The 18,911-nt window shown below is 39.2% G+C and overlaps 1 protein-coding gene across 2 annotated transcripts in view; it reads left to right on the top strand.

Moving 5' to 3' along the window:
- The window catches only part of FAS (Fas cell surface death receptor), a 32,413-nt gene extending 13,710 nt beyond the window's left edge, over nt 1-18,703 (top strand). Inside the window, exons 3-10 of one of the 2 annotated variants that reach the window (XR_005723528.1) lie at nt 8,354-8,491; nt 9,776-9,884; nt 12,691-12,746; nt 12,908-12,979; nt 14,723-14,784; nt 15,953-15,977; nt 16,708-17,333; nt 17,370-18,703. Coding sequence is in view for 1 of the 2 variants with exons in the window: in XM_040254710.1 (XP_040110644.1) it covers nt 8,354-8,491; nt 9,776-9,884; nt 12,691-12,746; nt 12,908-12,979; nt 14,723-14,784; nt 15,953-15,977; nt 16,708-17,027 (782 nt within the window). In the remaining variant the exon portion in view is untranslated. Of the gene's footprint in view, nt 1-8,353; nt 8,492-9,775; nt 9,885-12,690; nt 12,747-12,907; nt 12,980-14,722; nt 14,785-15,952; nt 15,978-16,707 lie in introns of both variants that reach the window. The other variant, XM_040254710.1, reaches the window with a different exon arrangement.
- Nucleotides 18,704-18,911: the final 208 nt, after the last annotated feature.

Genomic DNA, 18,911 nt, shown 5'->3' on the forward strand with positions numbered 1-18,911 from the left:
ACGAATCAGCCATAGGTGTACATATGTCCCCTCCCTCTTGAATCTCCTCCCCATCCCACCCCTCTAGGTTGTCACAGAGGCCCTGTTTGAGTTCCCTGAGACACACAGCAAATTCCTGTTGGCTGTCCATTTTATATGGGAATGTAAGTTTCCACGTTACTCTCTCCATACATCTCACCTTCTCCCCGCCTCTCCCCATGTCCGTAAATCTGTTCTCTATGTCCGTTTCTCCATTGCTGTCTTGCTAATAAATTCATCAGTACCGTCTTTCTAGATTCCATATATATGCATTAGTATATGTTATTTATCTTTCTCTTTTTGACTTACTTCACTCTGTATAATAAGCTCTAAGTTCATCCACCTCATTAGAACTGACTCAAATGTGTTCCTTTTTATGGCTGAGTAATATTTCATTGTGTATATATACCACAACTTCTTAATTCATTCATCTGTCGATGGACATCTACATTGCTTCCATGTTCTAGATATCGTAAATAGTGCTGCAATGAACGTTGGGGTACATGTGTCTTTTTCAACTTTGGTTTCCTCAGGGTATATGCCTAGGAGTGGGGCTGCTGGGTCATATGGTGGTTTTATTCCTCCAAGACTAGCTTATTGTATATTTATCACACTGGTTTGATGTGAGCATGAGTAAATATAATTTGTAAATGATGTGTACCTCAGAAGTGAGAGGATTTATTTGTTTAGCTCCATTTTTCAATAGCCAAAAGAGACTAGTTTGTAGATATTAAAACTTACCACATCAGAACTGGTTAGAATGTATCATAATAATTGTGGAGCTCTAAAAGCAAGAAACTTCTGCCCTTAAGAGATGTCTCAACACTTCCCTTCAACCAGAAAGTCTCTAAGAAAAATGTTTGTCCTAGCACTGAAGCCTGAAAAATACATTTGCATTTTGCAACTGAATAACTAGATGAGCTAGAAAAGCAACGGATAAAAACCAACCATTTTTTAAAATCAGTATTGAAAACCAATTTCAAAACGGAACTGCTCTGAACACTAGCCAATTAAAGGCTAAGCAAAATGCAATTGTGCAGACTTTTATTATCAACACGGAGTAGAGTTGACTACTATGTTATACAGATAAGCATTTCCCAGCTGCATCATGAAGGAAGACAGGAAGATAAAGGAAAACAGCACATGGGCATATATAGTAGATTGATAGAACTGTAAAAGATGGTAGTAGGTTTCATGTTTGGCTTTCCAGGCCTCCAGTACTTAAGCTGCTAAACAGATGTGGGTCCTGTTTATGAAAAGATTCTAACAGTCTTACTTGGCCTTCTCTCCAGGTTTTAACAACCGTTATGGAAAATCTGTCATAATCCAACCCATTTATATTTAAGCCTGTTTATATTTAGTCTTCTCCAAATGAGAATAAAGAATGGCTTCCTGGCTTTTTGTAATCTGCTGGTAAAGAATCCGCCTGCATTGTGGGATACCTGGGTTTGATCCCTGTGTTGGAAAGATCCCCTGGAGAGGAGAAGGCAGTGGCACCCTACTCCAGTACTCTTCCCTGGAAAATCCCATGGACAGAGAAGCCTGGTAGACTACAGTCCATGGGGTCGCAAAGAGTTAGACATGACTGAGCGACTTCATGCTCACTCACAAACACCATCTATTTGTCTTATGAATTGAGATCTTTACTCATATTTTTAAACCCTAAAATGCAAATTAAAATAAAGATAATATGGTTTGCATATCAAGCTGTTAAGGACTTTTGTTGGCTTGCTTTTTTTGTTTTGCTTTGTTTTATTTTCATTTTCAAAGTGATCTCAGTCTTAGTGAGTTTGCTTATGAGGTAAGCAAACTCTCCTATGTCACTTTTGGAATGTCAATTGTTAAAACATTTTAAGAAAAATTCGGATATGTGGGTCAAAAAATTGAAAATCTACTGATACTATAATAGATTTGTAGAAAAATGTCTTAAGAAAATAGTAAAAAAATAAAAGAAATATATGCATAACATTTCACTGTGATATCCAGTGATGTGAGATTAAGTAAATTTCAAAGTATTCAAAGTCTGGAATACTATGTATCAATCAAAATCATGTTTTCTGATATATTCTTGATATAAACCTCAATGTATATAAATTTCCTTAAGAGATTTCTAACTGATCTGCTGGCCGGATTAACTGATTCTCTCTGCTCCATCTCTAAAACCTCCTGGATGGTGTCCAATATGTACTAAACATCTTCCCACTTCTATTCCTTTTTGAAAAAAAATTTAAGCTTATCAATATCCAAATTGCTTCCAAAAATTTTTGCGATGGTAATATATAATTTAACATTACATAAATCAGTAAACAAATACACAGAAAAAACATTTAATTTCTATTAAAATTATTTTTAATTCTTTGGAGAATTTCAGTAAAGTCGAGTTATTAAAAAAATTATTAATGAATTAGGTGGAGGCAAAATACATGGGAAAAATAATGAAACTATGAAAGCCTTTCATACAGATTATTGAAGTCTTTAACTTTTCTTTCCATCAAAAAGAAAGGAAGAAGGAAAAAGAAAAAAAAATTGTGAGTGATACATTTTGGATGTGACTTAAGTGAGAAAGAAGCTGGAATTCTAATAACTTGTTTTTATATCACAAGAGTGGCAAATAATTGTACAGTTATACTTTATAAACTGAATTATGTATAGTAATTTTTCTGTGATCCCCTATGTGAATTGACATTTTTTTAATCAAAAAAGTCCTTATCACATCACCATATTCAATAAGAAGGATTCTATGGTACACTGCATACACTGCATATATATATGTTTATATATATATATACACACACACACATACATATACACATACGTATGTATGCATACATATGCTCACATGTATATATGTGTATTTATATGTGTAGGAATGCACCAAAATAATATCTCAGAGTGGTTGATATATAGATGCTTTTTACACTTTCCTAAAATTTATACAGTGAGCATATGTAGTAGTATACTCAGGAACAAATATATTTTAAAATATTATTTTCAAGAAAACAACTCCTTTTTAAATATTTTGATAAATTTAGGTTTTATACATTAGAAGAAAGAAAGAACTTGTGATATTATGTCTCTGTCATGCCATAGGCATTCTGCAAGGTAATTAATTAAAGAGGTCAGTCCATTTAGAAAGCAGTATTATTCTACTGGCAAGCAATTAAAGTTGTACTTTGAGCTGGTTTTCTTAAACATACTGCTGCAATGATATAGAACCCTGATGCCCTGTATTTAAATTTGGTTCTGAGTTTCCACGATTTGTTTATATTTTATATTGACATATCATTGCCTTTGTTTACTAAAGTATTGTGTATGTTTAAACTTCATGACTTGTTTATGTATTGAGTAGTATTTTGTTGTATCAAAAGGAATGCTGTGAAAAGAAATTATTAAGAAAGTCATGTTCCTAGGAAAGATAGTATACATAATTTTTGCTGTTCATGCGAATAGGGCAGATTAAACTTTAAAGTGCATACCAGCTCTCTTCAGGAAACATCCTGGAAGATATTACTGGACACTTTGCTAATATCCCATTGGCCAGAATTTAATTACATACCCATGCAAAGGATGCTGGGAGATGTAGTCTTGACTCAGGGCAGCCATGTCTCCTAGTAAATATTCTATTCTTATGAGAGAAGGAAAAATGGATATTAGGTGAATCAGGGATCTCTGCAACATTGACTGATCTTTTACAAAGTTCTAAATTAAGAAAAATGTAAAGACATTATAATGTGTTAAACTGTGTAGTAATCACCATTTGCAGTTAGGTTTTTGGCACCATAGTGGGCATACCAAGTAAATAGCTCCCCAGCAAAGCGATCCCAGGAAGGCATACTGACTTCTGAGAGAGAATTACGGGGCCCTGTTAAAAAGGAAAGGGGGAGCAAGTGAAGAATCATGCTCTGGTACACACATTCTCCGGTGCAGCAGAGAAGCCACTGGGACTGTGAGACGAAGGCAGAGAAATAGGCCAGAGCCCCTGACCTGTTTTATCAGAGCCCCTGAAAAGTTTTGTTGTATTAATAGTTTGTGATATGATAGCTGAAATCTTTACCAAGCAGATATTGAATTGTGTTTCATAGTTTAAGTTCTGGCATCAGACGCTGCTTTCAGATCCTCCATCTGACACTTACAGGATGACCACCGTATTCTGGTTTGCCCGAGACTTCCCCAATTTTAGCACTAAAAGTCTCATATCCTGGGCAAACAGGGATGATTGGTCCTCCTAGCTATTTACAAGCTTCATGTCCTTGGGCAAGATACTTGATTTCTTTGAGTCTGGTTCTTTAACTGTGAAATGGAAGTAGTAATAGTTCTGACCTTTTGTGATTATTGTGAACAATAATGTGTTAATAGTGTGTAGCAGAGTGCTTGGCTCAGTAAGTGTTAATATTATCATTTATTGTTACCACTGTAAGAATTATAACAGCTTCATATACATTTGAATGGGTGGTTCATTTGAATGGATCCGATGAGTTCATATACATTTTACCTGCATTCTTCTGGATGGAACTACACGCTATACTGGAATAAGTGAAACTGAGAATTTGTAATGGTCTTCTAACATATTTCTCATGAAGGACAATGAGCTACTAACTGAGGAATTTTCTTTTAAAATTTAACATAAATCTCAAATGTTCCTTCTCTCACTTTCTCTGTATACTAATCCATTAATCTTTTGTTGTTGCTGCCATGGAATCCAAAATGAGAATATTTTCTGAACAGTCATGTAAACTAATTATCTGAAATGTTATAAATTAGAGTAGCATTGTCATATATACACCCTGGTTCTGGGCCCTAAGTTGAAAGAGCTGAGATCACCTAGTGGAATTTTAAGTAGACAGATAAGCCAGCAACCAGGACAATCCCACCTTTACTTAAAATGGTTCCCCTGTTCTCATCTAAAGCCTGTCTACTCCAAGTATGGTTTATAAGCCAGCAAAATCTGCATTAGCCAGGAGTTTGTTAGAAATGCAGAGTGTCAGGCCCTGCCCCAGACCTACTCAATCAGACCAATGCCAAAACCCTCACTTAGAAATTCTGATTTAATTGCTCTGAGATGGGACCTGAGTGAGAGAGTGAGTGAAAGTCGCTCAGTGGTGTCCCACTCTTTGCAACCCCATGGAGTACCCCACCAGGCTCTTATGTCCATGGGATTCTCCAGGCAATAATACTGGAGTGGGTTGCCGTTTTTTCCTCCAGGGGATCTTCCTGAGCCAGGGATTGAACCTGTGTCTCTTCCATCTCCTGCACTGGCAGGCGGATTCTTATGTATACATAAAGCTGAATTGCTTTGTTGTACAGAAGAAACTAACACAACATTGTAAAGCAATTATACTCCAATAATAAATTTTTTTAAAAACTAAGGAAAAGACAAAAAATAATGTTATGAAATTATTAAGAAAGTCATATACCTGAGAAAAACAGAATAAATTATGTTTGCTGTTCATACGAGGAGGGCAGATTAGATTTTGCCTATTCTTTTTATTTAGTTATAACAAGTTCAGTCTCTACTTAGGCTTTTCTCTTAAACTTCCCTTTATATTTTCTCTTTCATCTTTCTCTGTTCCCTTGCTGTTCCCTTTATATTTTCTCTTCTTTCTCTGTTCCTTTGCTGTAACTTAGCTTCCCCCACAGCAATTACCACCACTTGCCATCCTGTGTTTGTTTGTGCATGGCCTGCTTCTACTTTGAAAATGTGAAGTCTTTGGAGACCAATGACTTGTCTTCCAAGGGTATCTCCAGCTCCTAGAAAGTGCCTGGTACACAATAGGTATTAATAAACACTTCTTAAGGAAATGAATTTTCCAGAAGACAGTGTTGTATGGAAAAGAAAGTGAAAGTCTCTCAGTCATGTCCGACTCTTTGCAACCCCATGGACTATACAGTCCATGGAATTCTCCAGGCCAGAATACTGGAGTGGATAGCCTTTCTGTTCTCCAGGGAATCTTCCCAACCCAGGAATTGAACCAGGGTCTCCTGCATTGCAGGCAGATTCTTTACCAACCAAGCTATCAGGGAAGGCCATTGTTGTATAATACTTACTAATAGCAATCCAATGATTCATTTTATCTTTAAAGTAAAGGAAAGCAAACATGAATATGATTTACAATTTGGTGTATTAAGATAGCAAGCCTGGTAATAAAGTTCATGCCTACACATCATAACATACTCTGTCACTTAGTGGCAAAGGAATAGAAAGAAAGAGGAGTGAAAAGGAAACTGTGAGCACTTACTGGGCAGGCCCCTTGCAGTTCTTTTAGCTGTGCAAATGAAGTGTGATTATCTCCATCACATGCATGAAGAAATTCGGCTCAGAGAGATTAAGCAGCTTGTTAAAGATATTATTGATATTATTGTTAAAAATGTAGCCAGAGTCTTTAGAACTTCACATGTTCTTTTCCTTAAACAATACTATTCTTACCAGGATTTGTGGACTTTGGAAAGTGAAATGAGAAGTCAGAGCAAGAACTGGGTCATCTCAGTGGCTAGTGGCAGTCATCTCTTAATATGAATATATACTTAGCAACCTTCTTCCCTCCTCCCCCAAAGCTGGTAAAGGCATCTCTTCCAGTGCTTCTGGTCATTCTGACCTCTTTTTCATATGTTCCTATTGCTAATCATCCTATAGAAGTAGGCATAGGAACTTCCCTGGTGGGCCAGTGGTTAGAAATCTGCCTGCCAGTGCAAGGAACGTGAGTTCAATCCCTGGTCCAGGAAGATTCCGCATGCTGTTGGGCAGCTAAGGCCCTGTGCCACCACTACTGAAGCCTGACTGCCCTAGAGCCTGTGCACCACCATGGGAGAAGCCACCGCCGTGAGAGGCCTGCTTGCCACAGCTCGAGAGCAGCACCTCCTCGCTGCAGCCAGGGAAAGCCTGCGTGCAGCAGCAAAGATCCAGCACAGCCAAAAGTCAGTCAATCAATCAATCCATGTTTTTTTAAAATGAAGTAGGCATCAGTTCAGTTCAGTTCAATTCAGTTGCTCAGTCATGTCCGACTCTTTGTGACCCCATGAATCTCAGCACACCAGGCCTCCCTGTCCATCACCAACTCCCGGAGTTTACCCAAACTCACGTCCATCGAGTCGGTGATGCCATCCAGCCATCTCATCCTCGGTCGTCCCCTTCTCCTCTTGCCCCCCATCCCTCCCAGCATCAGAGTCTTTCCAATGAGTCAACTCTTCACATGAGGTGGCCAAAGTACTGGAGTTTCAGCTTTAACATCAGTCCTTCCAGTGAACACCCAGGACTGATCTTTAGGATGGACTGGTTGGATCTCCTTGCAGTCCAAGGGACTCTCAAGAGTCTTCTCCAACACCACAGTTCAAAAGCAGCAATTCTTCGGCGCTCAGCCTTCTTCACAGTCCAACACTCACATCCATACATGACCACAGGAAAAACCATAGCCTTGACTAGACAGACCTTTGTTGGCAAAGTAATGTCTCTGCTTTTGAATATGCTATCTAGGTTGGTCATAACTTTCTTTCCAAGGAGTAAGCGTCTTAATTTCATGGCTGCAGTCACCATCTGCAGTGATTTTGGAGCCCCCAAAAATAAAGTCTGACACTGTCTCCACTGTTTCCCCATCTATTTGCCATGAAGTGATGGGACCAGATGCCATGATCTTCCTTTTCTGAATGTTGAGCTTTAAGCCAACTTTTTCGCTCTTCTCTTTCACTTTCATCAAGAGGCTTTTTAGTTCCTCTTCACTTTCTGCCATAAGAGTGGTATCATCTGCATATCTGAGGTTATTGATATTTCTCCCAGCAATCTTGATTCCAGCTTTGCTGCTTCCAGCCCAGCATTTCTCATGATGTACTCTGCATAGAAGTTAAATTAGCAGAGTGACAATATACAGCCTTGACATACTCCTTTTCCTATTTGGAACCAGTCTGTTGTTCCATGTCCAGTTCCAACTGTTGCTTCTTGACCTGCATATAGGTTTCTCAAGAGGCAGGTCAGGTGGTCTGGTATTCCCATCTCTTTCAGAATTTTCCATAGTTTATTGTGATCCACACAGTCAAAGGCTTTGGCATAGTCAATAAAGCAGAAATAGATGTTTTTCTGGAACTCTCTTGCTTTTTCCATGATCCAGCGGATGATGGCAATTTGATCTCTGGCTCTCAGTAACTCTTTTAGCTTTTGTCTTGGGAGAAATTCTGTCTCTTGATAATGATTTTTCAACAGCCTTCTCCACTACTATATTTATATTTCATTAGCTTAGCCCTTCCACTCCTGTTTCAGCAGTGTTTTATTATCATCCCTGCAGATTTCACTTGCTGTTGCATGACCACCTGTGTTTAAACACTTGCTCCATTTTCTCCCCATGGGCAGGCAAACGTAAAAATGGTGATTGCAAACGCGACGGAGATATGCCAGAATGTGTGCTCTGCTCAGAGGGGAACGAGTACACAGACAAGAGCCATCATTCTGACAAATGCATAAGGTGTAGTGTCTGTGATGAAGAACATGGTAAGTGCCTTAAAGAAACATTCAAAAGGGACAAATCATGGCATTGCATGTAGCACCATGTATAAGACAGTCAGAAACTGGGACCTACGCTGGTGCTACGTCAGCATACAGGAGGGAGAGGGTGCGGCTGATGGGGATGAAGCAGGATCAGTACTGAGGGAATGACTGGTCTAGACATTTATGGGTCAAGTCGAGGCAGTTCTTCCAGATGTAAGAGAATGACTAAATGCAAGCATGGTGAACAGGACCCATCAGCTCTAACCAGAATTGAAGGGACTTTTTTTCCTGTCTTGATTTATGCTTGTAAAATGGCTTTTGTTCTTAGCCAAAAAGATCTCAGAAGCCTGCAGATAGAAGGACAAAGAAAGTCAAGAGGTGGGTGGACTGCTCCTCCTTTCTCTGAGGATCTGGCTTGTCCTGATAATTACTGTTGAAGACCTGAATTTTCATGGATATTCCAGTCTATCTTGAGGGTTCAGATTAAAATAAAGCAGAAGTACTCCCAGTTTTGTTAAGAAGAACATCAAGAACTCTCTGGACAGAAAGCTTTTCTTGTCCCTGTGCAGGCTCTAAAGCAATGTTTCTCAACCCTGACTATATAGTAGAATCAAACAGTAAGCTATGAAAATTGCCAACATTTAGGTCCAATTTCAAGGGTTTCCTAGTGGCTCAGATGGTAAGGAATTTGCCTGCAATGCAGGAGACTCCGCTTTGATCCCTGGGCCAAGAATATTCCCTGGAGAAAAGAATGGTTACCCACTACAGTATTGTTGCCTGGAGAATTCCTTGGACAAAGGAGCCTGGCAGACTATAGTCCATGGGGTCACAAAGAGTTGGACACCACTGAGTGACTTTCACTCACTCTCTCACTCAGGTCCCATCTCAGAGCAATTAAATCAGAATCTCTAAGTGAGGGTTTTGGCATTGGTCTGATTGAATAGGTCTGGGGCAGGGCCTGACACTCTGCATTTCTAACAAGCTCCTGGGTGAGGCTGATGTTGCTGATCTGTAAGCCACACTTTGAGTAGCCAGGCTCTAGACAAGAACAGGGGAGCCATTTTAAGTACAGGTGGGATTGTCTAGGTTGCTGGATTGTCTCTCTGCTTAAAACATTGCTAGATGATTTCAGCTCTTTCAACCTGGGGTTATCTATTTGGCATTTAAACGCTAGTTATGTTACTAAAGGTTTGATGGTCTGACTGCTGATGTCAGCGCTGGATCTCAAAAACCCACGCTGCTCTTGCCCATCCTTTTCATTATTCATTCATCAAATTGGTGTTCTAGGGCTAGAAGTGGAACAAAACTGTACTCGGACCCGGAATACCAAGTGCAGATGCAAATCGAACTTTTTTTGTAACAGTTCTCCATGCGAACACTGTAACCCTTGCACCACGTAAGTTTTACTCTTTCTCTGGTTAAAACAGTAGATATATCTTGAGAGAAAATGATTTCCTGAAAGGGAAGCAACAATGGCTGAGAGTGAAGAATCTGGGTTTTAATCTTGCTTTGACTCCAAGAAACTAAACAACCATTTTTTCACCCAAACATCCTGTGTCTAAACATTTATTGAACACTTCCTGCGTGCTTGATTCTGTGCTGGCCGCTCAAGCCATTGATGTATGCAGACACATGCCTGGTCTTGAAGATCTAAGGCTAGAGGCAGAGAGTATCAAGGAAGATGATGGTTATTATGTCCAGACCATATGGTAAGACTTGTCTTCCAGATTTTGAGTTATATAGGAAAACCTTTCAACTCTGGGGGATGGGTAAAGATATGACACATGGCTAGAGTCTTGAAAAAAGGTGTAAACAGATAGAAAGGACATTTCAGGCAGGGGAACAGCAACTGCAACAGGCAAAAGGAAGCTCTGGAGAACAAAGGACCTGGCTGGAGTTTAGGAAAGACTGAGAAGGAACCAGGTCAGATCATGAAGGACCTGTCTTTCATGCTAAAGTGCTTGATTTTAACCTGAAGATAGGACACCTGATTGTAGGTTTCCCTTTTCTTCCAATTAATCGGGTGATTTTGAAAGATCACTTAAGCTCTCTGCACTTTGGTTTCCTTACTCATTTTGTTGTTGTTCATTTGGTAAGTCGTGTCGACTGTTTGCGACCCCATGGACTGCAGCATGCCAGGCTTCCCTGTCCTTTACTATCTCCCAGAGTTTGTTCAAACTCATGTCCATTCTAACCATCTCATCCTCTGTCACCCTTTTCTCCTCCTGCCCTCATTCTTTCCCAGCATCAGGGTCCTTTCCAATGAGTTGGCTGTTTGTATCAGGTGGCCAAACTATTGGAGCTTCATTTTCAGTATCAGTCCTTCCAATGAATATTCAGGGTTGATTTCCTTTAGGATTGACTGGTTTGATCTCCTTGCTGTCCAAGGGACTCTCAAGAGGCTTATCCAGCACCAGAGCTCAAAAGCATTAATTCTTCGGCACTCATCCTTCTTTATGGTCCAACTCTCACATCCATACATAACTAATGGAAAAACCATAGCTTTGACTATATGGTCCTTTGTCAGCAAAGTATTGTCTCTGCTTCTTAATACATTGTCTAGGTTTGTCATAGCTTTTCTTCCAAGGAGCAAGTGTCTTGTAATTTCATGGCTGCAGTCACCATCCACAGTGATTTTGGGGCCCAAGGAAATAAAGTCTGTTGCTTTCCATTTTTTCCCCCATCTATTTGCCATGAAGTGATGGGACTGGATGCCATGGTCTTAGTTTTTTGAATGTGGATGCAAATAATACTCACTTGTCTTATCCACATCATTTCTGTGACAATCAGATTGGGTAGTATGTGCTGTAAAAATTTGTCCAAGCTCACTTTGTTAGGGAATGGGCAGAACCAGGTTATAATTCAGACAATTTGTCAGTATTTGGCTGTCTGAAGAAAATCCTACAGGGACTTCTTGAGTGCCCTAATCACTATTTGATATAAAAGAGGAGGCCTTTAGGGCCTAGCTACGTAGACTCCATAAGCAGCAGCCTGGGCAGTGGGCTATTGTCTGACCATTTAATTGCTCCATGACTGTTTCGAAATTGCTTTGGGCAATTTATGATTTTAAGTTTATTAGCTAATTAAACTTTATTTTTATGTCTATTCCATCTTTTTTCTCACATGTTGATATTTTAATGCCTTTTTTTTTTAACCTCAAGGTATTTTTAACCCATAGTCATTCTTTAGGATATTTTTCATCCAAACACCCAAATTATGTCATGAATTTGCACCTAGTAGATGCTAAAAAAACACTAAGCTCGTGTCATCCGATCCCATTAGGCACGTGTGTTTAGTTGCTCAGTCATGTCTGAGCGACCCTATGGACGGCAGCCCACCAGGCTTCTCTGTCCATGGGATTCTCCAGGCAAGAATACTGGAGTGGGTTGCCATTTCCTTCTCCAATCTGGTCCTATCACTTCATGGCAAATAGATGGGGGGAAATGGAAACAGTGACAGACTTTATTTTCTCGGACTTCAAAAATCACTGTGGATGATGACTGCAGCCATGAAATTAAAAGACGCTTGCTCCTTGGGAAAAAAGCTATGACAAACCTAGACAGTGTATTAAAAAACAGAGACATTACTTTACTGATAAAGGACCATATAGTCAAAGCTATGGTTTTTCCATTACTTATGTATGGATGTGAGAGTTGGACCATAAAGAAGGCTGAGTGCCAAAAAATAGATGCTTTCGAACTGTGGTATTGGAGAAGACTCTTGAGAGCCCCTTAGACAGCAAGGAGATCCAACCAGTCAATCCTAAAGGAAATCAGCCCTGAATATTCATTGGAAGGACTGATGCTGAAGCTGAAGCTCCAGTACTTCGGCCACCTGATGTGAAGTGCCACCTCATTCCAAAAGACCCTGATGCCGGGAAAGACTGCAGGAGGAGACAGGGATGACAGAGGATTAGGTGGTTGGTTGGCATCACCGACTCAATGGACATGAGTCTGAGCAATTGGGAGATGGTGAAGGACAGGGAAGCCTAGCGTGCTGGAGTGCATGGAGTCGCAAAGAGTCAGACACAGCTGAATGACTGTACAACAACAACAAAATGCTGATCTAGAAATATTTGAGGGAATGTGTTTGCCAGAGATGCAAAAATGGATAAAATGTCCCTGGCTTTATAGTATGTTATTAAAAATGATCAAGGAATCAGTCCATCAGAATTTTTGAATTCCTTCTGTATTTTTTTCTAGGTGTGAACATGGAATCATTGAGAAATGCACACCAACTAGCAACACCAAATGCAAAGGTTATTATTTCTTTTTATGATTATATTCTCCTTTCTCCCAAACTCACTGTAAAATATGAAGAAAAAGCAATCCATTTTGACTCTATGTTTTCATCTTTTTTTTTTTTAATAATCTTAAGAAATGTACTTTCATATTCCATGTACAATGTTCCTATCTACAGGATCCAGATCTCACACAAACAGTTTATGGGCCCTCCTGATCCTCATCCCAATAGCTCTAATAATATACACAGGTAAGCTCTTACTTCATTCAAATGGCAGTTTGAAGTGACTTGGGAAGTCATTGTTCACAAGAATTCCCTTCTGTCTTCTACTTGTAAGAAAGCTCCTACCAGGTAGCAACTCTACATAGAGTTAAATTCCTACTTATAAATGCACCCCTGAGAGCTGATAAAAATAGATGATATTATCCTTCAGCTACTGTTTTTGAGCAACTGTTCTGGGGCACTGGGTATTCCCATCCTCCCCATGAGCAAGGGTATTTTCATTTACACAGCAGCCAAGTTGGCCAAGAATTGGAAGTAGTCCTTCACTCTACATTGAGATCATCCCCTGCATAAAGAGAACTCCAAGAGCAAAGGGATTGCAGCAGACACTTGATAAATTCATCCCTCTCTGTGCCTCTTCTCCCTTGTCCAGACCCCATGTTTTTTGATTATTTATCTACTTTAAAGACTGTGGCATACCTTTTATGCAAGAGTTACTTAGTAAAATCATCAGGTAAACCAAAATTTGGAATACTCGTAGTTACCCTGGGCTTCCCAGATGGCTCAGTGGTAAAGAATTTGTTTGCCAATGCAGAAGACACGGGTTTGATCCCTGGGTCAGGGAGATTCCCTGGAGAAGGAAATGGCAACCCGCTCCGGTATTCTTGCCTGGGAAACCCCAAAGACAGAGGAGCCTGGTGGGCTACAGTCCATGGGGTCACAAAAGAGTCGGACACAACTTAGCAACTAAAGCAACAACAATAATTATTCTAGAAAACTCCCATTAGATCATTCATACAGCACATGGCAGAGCCAACTTTTGATAACACTGATACATCCGATTTTTCCTTTCTGTTGGAACAAATCGCTGTTTCTCCAGATCAGTTGAAGATAAAAAAATTGTCTTGTCTTGAGAGGTTTAGCTGAAAATATAAACTCAATGTTTAAACACTTTAAATCTGCTTTAAATGACACTTCACAAGCAAACTGAAGTCAACTTTCTATAACCTATGGCTTATAACCTGTGGCTATAACCTGTGCCCTGCTTCAAGCCAGGGAGACAGAGTGGCTATGGCCACCCAGTAAGTCAAAAGCCAGCTTCGGGCTAGTGTGTGGTAACTGGATGGCTCCATTAAGACGTGGCATAGTAGGACATTCCTGACGGTCCTTCCGGTGCTGGGGGTGTAGGTTCAATCCCTGGTTGGGGAGCTAAGATCCTACATGCCTTATGGCCAGAAAACCAAACAAACATTAAACAGAAGCAATACTGCAACAAATTCAGTGCTTGCATTGGTTGCTCCGTCGTGTCCAACTGTTTGACCCTAATGGACTGTAGCTCACCGGGCTCGTCTGTCCATGGAATTCTCCAGGCAAGAATACTGGAGTGGGTTGCCATTCCCTTCTCCAGGGGCTCTTCCTGACCCAGGGATCGAACCCAGTATCCCTCAATGCAGGCGGGTTCTTTACCATCTGAGCCACCAGGGAAGCCTTAACAAACTCAATAAAAGACTTTTAAAATGGTCCAGATAGAAAAAAAAAAATTTTTTTAATTTTAAAGAAAGATGTGGCATATCTCTGTACCACTTGACTCAATGGGATGGAATTTTCAAAATCAGGACAAATCTGCCTCTTTTGGTGCTTGGTTGCTGTAAATTTTAGTGAATGAATTTCTCCTTTATTCTCATGCTTCTCTTAGTATGAGACTTTGTTCTGTCATGCTTCCTACAAGGCTGAGACCTGAGTCTGATAGATATTTCTTGGATCTTTCAGTGGTGACAAGTCGACGCAGAAATAAAAAGAATCGTTATTGCAACTCTGCAGCCTCAAATGATGTAAGTGTTGAAAGGTGCACAGCTATCCTAAAAAAATAGTCATTCAGTTTTTTACTTGTTACTTTTAAAAATTAATTAATTTATTTTAATTGGAGGCCAATTACAGTATTGTGGTGGTTTTTGCCATACATTGACCTGAATCAGCCATGGGTGTACATGTGTCCCCCTACTTGTTACTTTTTAAAAAGCAAACCTTTATGGTGCTTGCCTGTGCATGGATTAGAGGGGCATCAAAAATGAATTAAGATATGGTGCCCAGTTTATAAGAAACTTCTATACAAATAACATACAAATAAATTCTTATTAATAAGTTCTCACTTACACAAAGGGAGCTGACAAAAGGATGTGGCCAAGTTTCCATGGTGGTATTATTCATGAACAGAAATGGAGAGAGATATCCTTTACCAGAGCATGGATTCAACATGCCCAAGCAAAGAGATTACTCTGAAAGCCCACACTAAGGGCACAACTGAGCTCTCTCCAGTCACTTGTTACCTTATCGGTCACCATATCTTTTTCTAACATGGAATCAAAGCCCGTCACATCGCTAAAGAAAGGAGTTCCCTGGTGGCCTAGTGGCTTTCAATGCCGTAGCCTGGGTTCAGTCCCTGTCAGGGAACTGAGATCCTGCAAGCTGTGCTCAAAGGAGTAAAAAAAAAAAACAGCCAAAGGTACACTGGGGAAAGTAACCAGCTCACCTGATGAATATTGATTTTTCTCATTTGGGGCCAGTGGGATTTAGGGTTCTTTAAATCAATATGGTACAAAATCATTTCAACTTAAACTATGTTCTTGTGTCAAAAATTCAAATCGCTACAGTAAAGAAAATGTTAGAATGATGTTTACTATGTTTATTTTCATGTGCCTGTACAAAGAATAATCTCAGCACATTTCACAAATCCCTTAGGTTTCTTGCCTCTCTAAAAAATGAACCAGTATTCCCTTTGTTTCTGGTTAGGCTGGGATGTTTTAGAATAAAAATTTGAATGGTGAAAGAATCCTCCTTAGTCATTTAGTTTAATTTTATACATCAAGTAAGTGTACTTCCTTGAGTATTAAGGAAGAATTAGAAGACTGCATTTAGAGTATTCTAAATATATTTTTATTTTCCTCTCTCCTTCCCTCTGTTGTTGTTTTTTTGTTTGTTTGTTTGTTTTTTTCTCCCCAGGAAGTGAGGCAACTGAATTTAACAGGTAAGATTTTTATCATTTTGTTTGATAGAGATGGCTTCCTTGGGAGTAACAGGCTAATTTTGCAGTTAAAATAATGTTGTGAATTTCAGTGACACATTGTGAGGTCTTGCTATTCCTTGAGGCTGCGTTTCTTCTTGCTCACTAACAAGGGTTTATTAGGCAGTGTGTTTAAATGTATAACTAATGCACATTATTAAAAATAAGTCAGGTAACATAAGATGCTATATTCTTAAAGCTTTGTTTTCCTTCACAAGCAGTTGGGTATAGTATAGAAGAACTCTGCCTAAACTCCTAGGTAATCTGAATTGTAGGCTCAGTTGTGTACTTACTCTTGGTGTATCCTAGTTCCAGTGAGTCAGTGATAAGATGACTGACTTAAGGGTCATAAACCCTTGGCCTGCCTTTTAGACTTGTGGATCATTGATCATCAGATCCATGAGGGTGTTAGAAATGAGCTTTTCCAGCCCTCTTATTATATAGATGAGAAAAGAAGACTCAGAGATGTTATGTATCTTGCCCAGGGTATAGAGCAAGTTACTGGGGACATAGGAGGAGCTGGGATAAGAACTCAAGATTGTTTCTGTTTTTATTTCTCCCCAGTTGGTTCTTTAGATCTCTAGGACTTACCCATATTCTTAAGTACAGTAAGAAGAGAAATAACTATGGTTTTTCAAAAGTGGGAATTTTGTTTAGAAAAACAAATTTTCAGAGACTGTTCTCTATTTTTTAGATGTTGACTTGGGTAAATATATCCCTAGTATTGCTGAACAAATGAAAATAACTGAAGTTAAAGAATTTGTTCGGAAGAATGGTATGGAGGAAGCCAAAATAGATGATATCATGCATGACAATCTCCATGAAACAGCTGAACAGAAGGTCCAGCTGCTCCGCAAGTGGTATCAAAGTCATGGGAAGAAAAATGCATATTGCACATTGACTAAAAATCTCCCAAAAGCTCTTGCAGAGAAGATTTGTGACATAGTCATGAAGGACATTACTAATGAACGTGAAAATGCAAACTTGCAAAATGAAAGTGAAAACTTGGTTTAAAGTGAAAAACAATTAACTCAGTTCTGAGAATATACTAAATATTCTAAATATGTTCAAATAAGTTCTGAGTTGCTATAGGTATTGCTTGGCTTGGCTTTTTACTGGATGTGTTTTCTTTTTTCATTTATTAGATTTGTAGAGCTAATATATTTGCTCAAAGCTATTTGTAGGGCTAATAGCTTTGAGCATTTTATGATTCTGCCTTCAAGGATTTTTAAAGTCTAGTTGGGGATATGAATGCTGGTGAGAGTAAATACCCATGTTCATCTTCTTGCTTGTTAAGTGTGTAAAAAAGCATGTTAAAAAGTGTATAAAAAAGCATGTAAAAAAGCGTGTATTCAGATTGAGATCATGCTCAAGTGTGTGACATATGATTCTGTCAGTGTGAATGTAATTAATGTATGTGAACACAAATGCCTATCCACAGGTTGACCCCATTCCACGAATTAGTAGATGTGATCATTGTTGCCGTGTGACAATCAACTGCCTCTAAATTACCTCCCCAGCTCCACTGAAAATTCTAGAGATTTTGCCATATTTATAAATTTTGTTTACACCTTTGAGAGGAGTATATTCAGGGAAAACTTGCACATATCCTCTGAATGTAAAATTTAATAAGGTTCTACCTCAGAGATCTTTGCACAGATTATTGGCCTTTCATGTGAAATATTTCCATTTTGGATTCACATAGAAAATGCAGACTCAATTATAATGCTTGACTATTTTATATTTGTCACTTTGGATCAAATAACCCACTTCTTTCTCAGGTGTCAAACACTTTGATCAGGAAAGAATTACTACATCACTGTCATCTCTCTCTTTTCGCCTTGATGTGCATCTTGGTAGACTGTGTATCCCCGGACTTAAAAGAACTTTCTAATGATTCATGAAAAACTGGGGCTGCCCTTAGAAACATCTAGCTTGGTTTGGAGAGACCAGCTGCTCTTATGGAAGGTAGGTTTGTGGCATATCATGAATCCATGTCTGTCACCAAAGCTGATAAGATTCTTATTTTGTTCCATCCGCCACAAAGTGCTCAGTAACTTGCCATGTGTTCTCTGTTGGTGTAAAGTCAGCTTATACACAGCAGAAGTGAAATCATACTGCTGCTACTGCTGCTGCTGCTGCTGCTAAGTCGCTTCAGTCGTGTCCGACTCTGTGTGACCCCATGGACTGCAGCCCCCCAGGCTGCCCCATCCCTGGGATTCTCCAGGCAAGAACACTGGAATGGGTTGCCATTTCCTTCTCCAAGGAATGAAAGTGAAAAGTGAAAGTGAATTTGCTCAGTCGTCCGACTCAGCGATCCCATGGACTACAGGGGTCCTCTGTCCATGGGATTTTCCAGGCAAGAGTACTGGAGTGGGGTGCCATTGCCTTCTCCAGAAATCGTACTAGGTGTTAAGAATTGCTTCTGTTGTTTTCTGTAGCTTCTTAGACAAGCCCCTCTCCCCACGCTCACTTCCTTGCTTTTACATTTAAACACTTCTGAAAGTTTGTGTTAACTGTGAATGTTAATAAATATTATTTATATTTATATAGTTGTAACTAGAAGACAGTTATAAGCTGAAACAGATGGTCAGAACTACCTAAAGAGTTCCATTCATGGAAGATGTTTTTCCCTTATGTTTGGAAATAGAAAATATAAGTAAAAATATTTTATTAAAATCATGTTTTTGGTATTTCTGGTTATCTCTTTTTTGGTGGGACCTTGCTTTTTATTTTCCTTTTTTCTATTTATTACTAACTGTAACCTGTTCATTAATCTTTCATCCATTCTCTGATCTCTCAGGAGGTATTTCTTTTTTAAAGGCTTTTAGTGGTTAAATCATTTCCTCCATAGGCTGCTACTCTAAGAATATATCTCCTAAACAACACATAATTACT

Source organism: Oryx dammah, unplaced genomic scaffold, assembly GCF_014754425.2.
Source record: "Oryx dammah isolate SB20612 unplaced genomic scaffold, SCBI_Odam_1.1 HiC_scaffold_14, whole genome shotgun sequence".
In the NCBI taxonomy this organism is placed as follows: Eukaryota; Metazoa; Chordata; class Mammalia; order Artiodactyla; family Bovidae; genus Oryx; species Oryx dammah.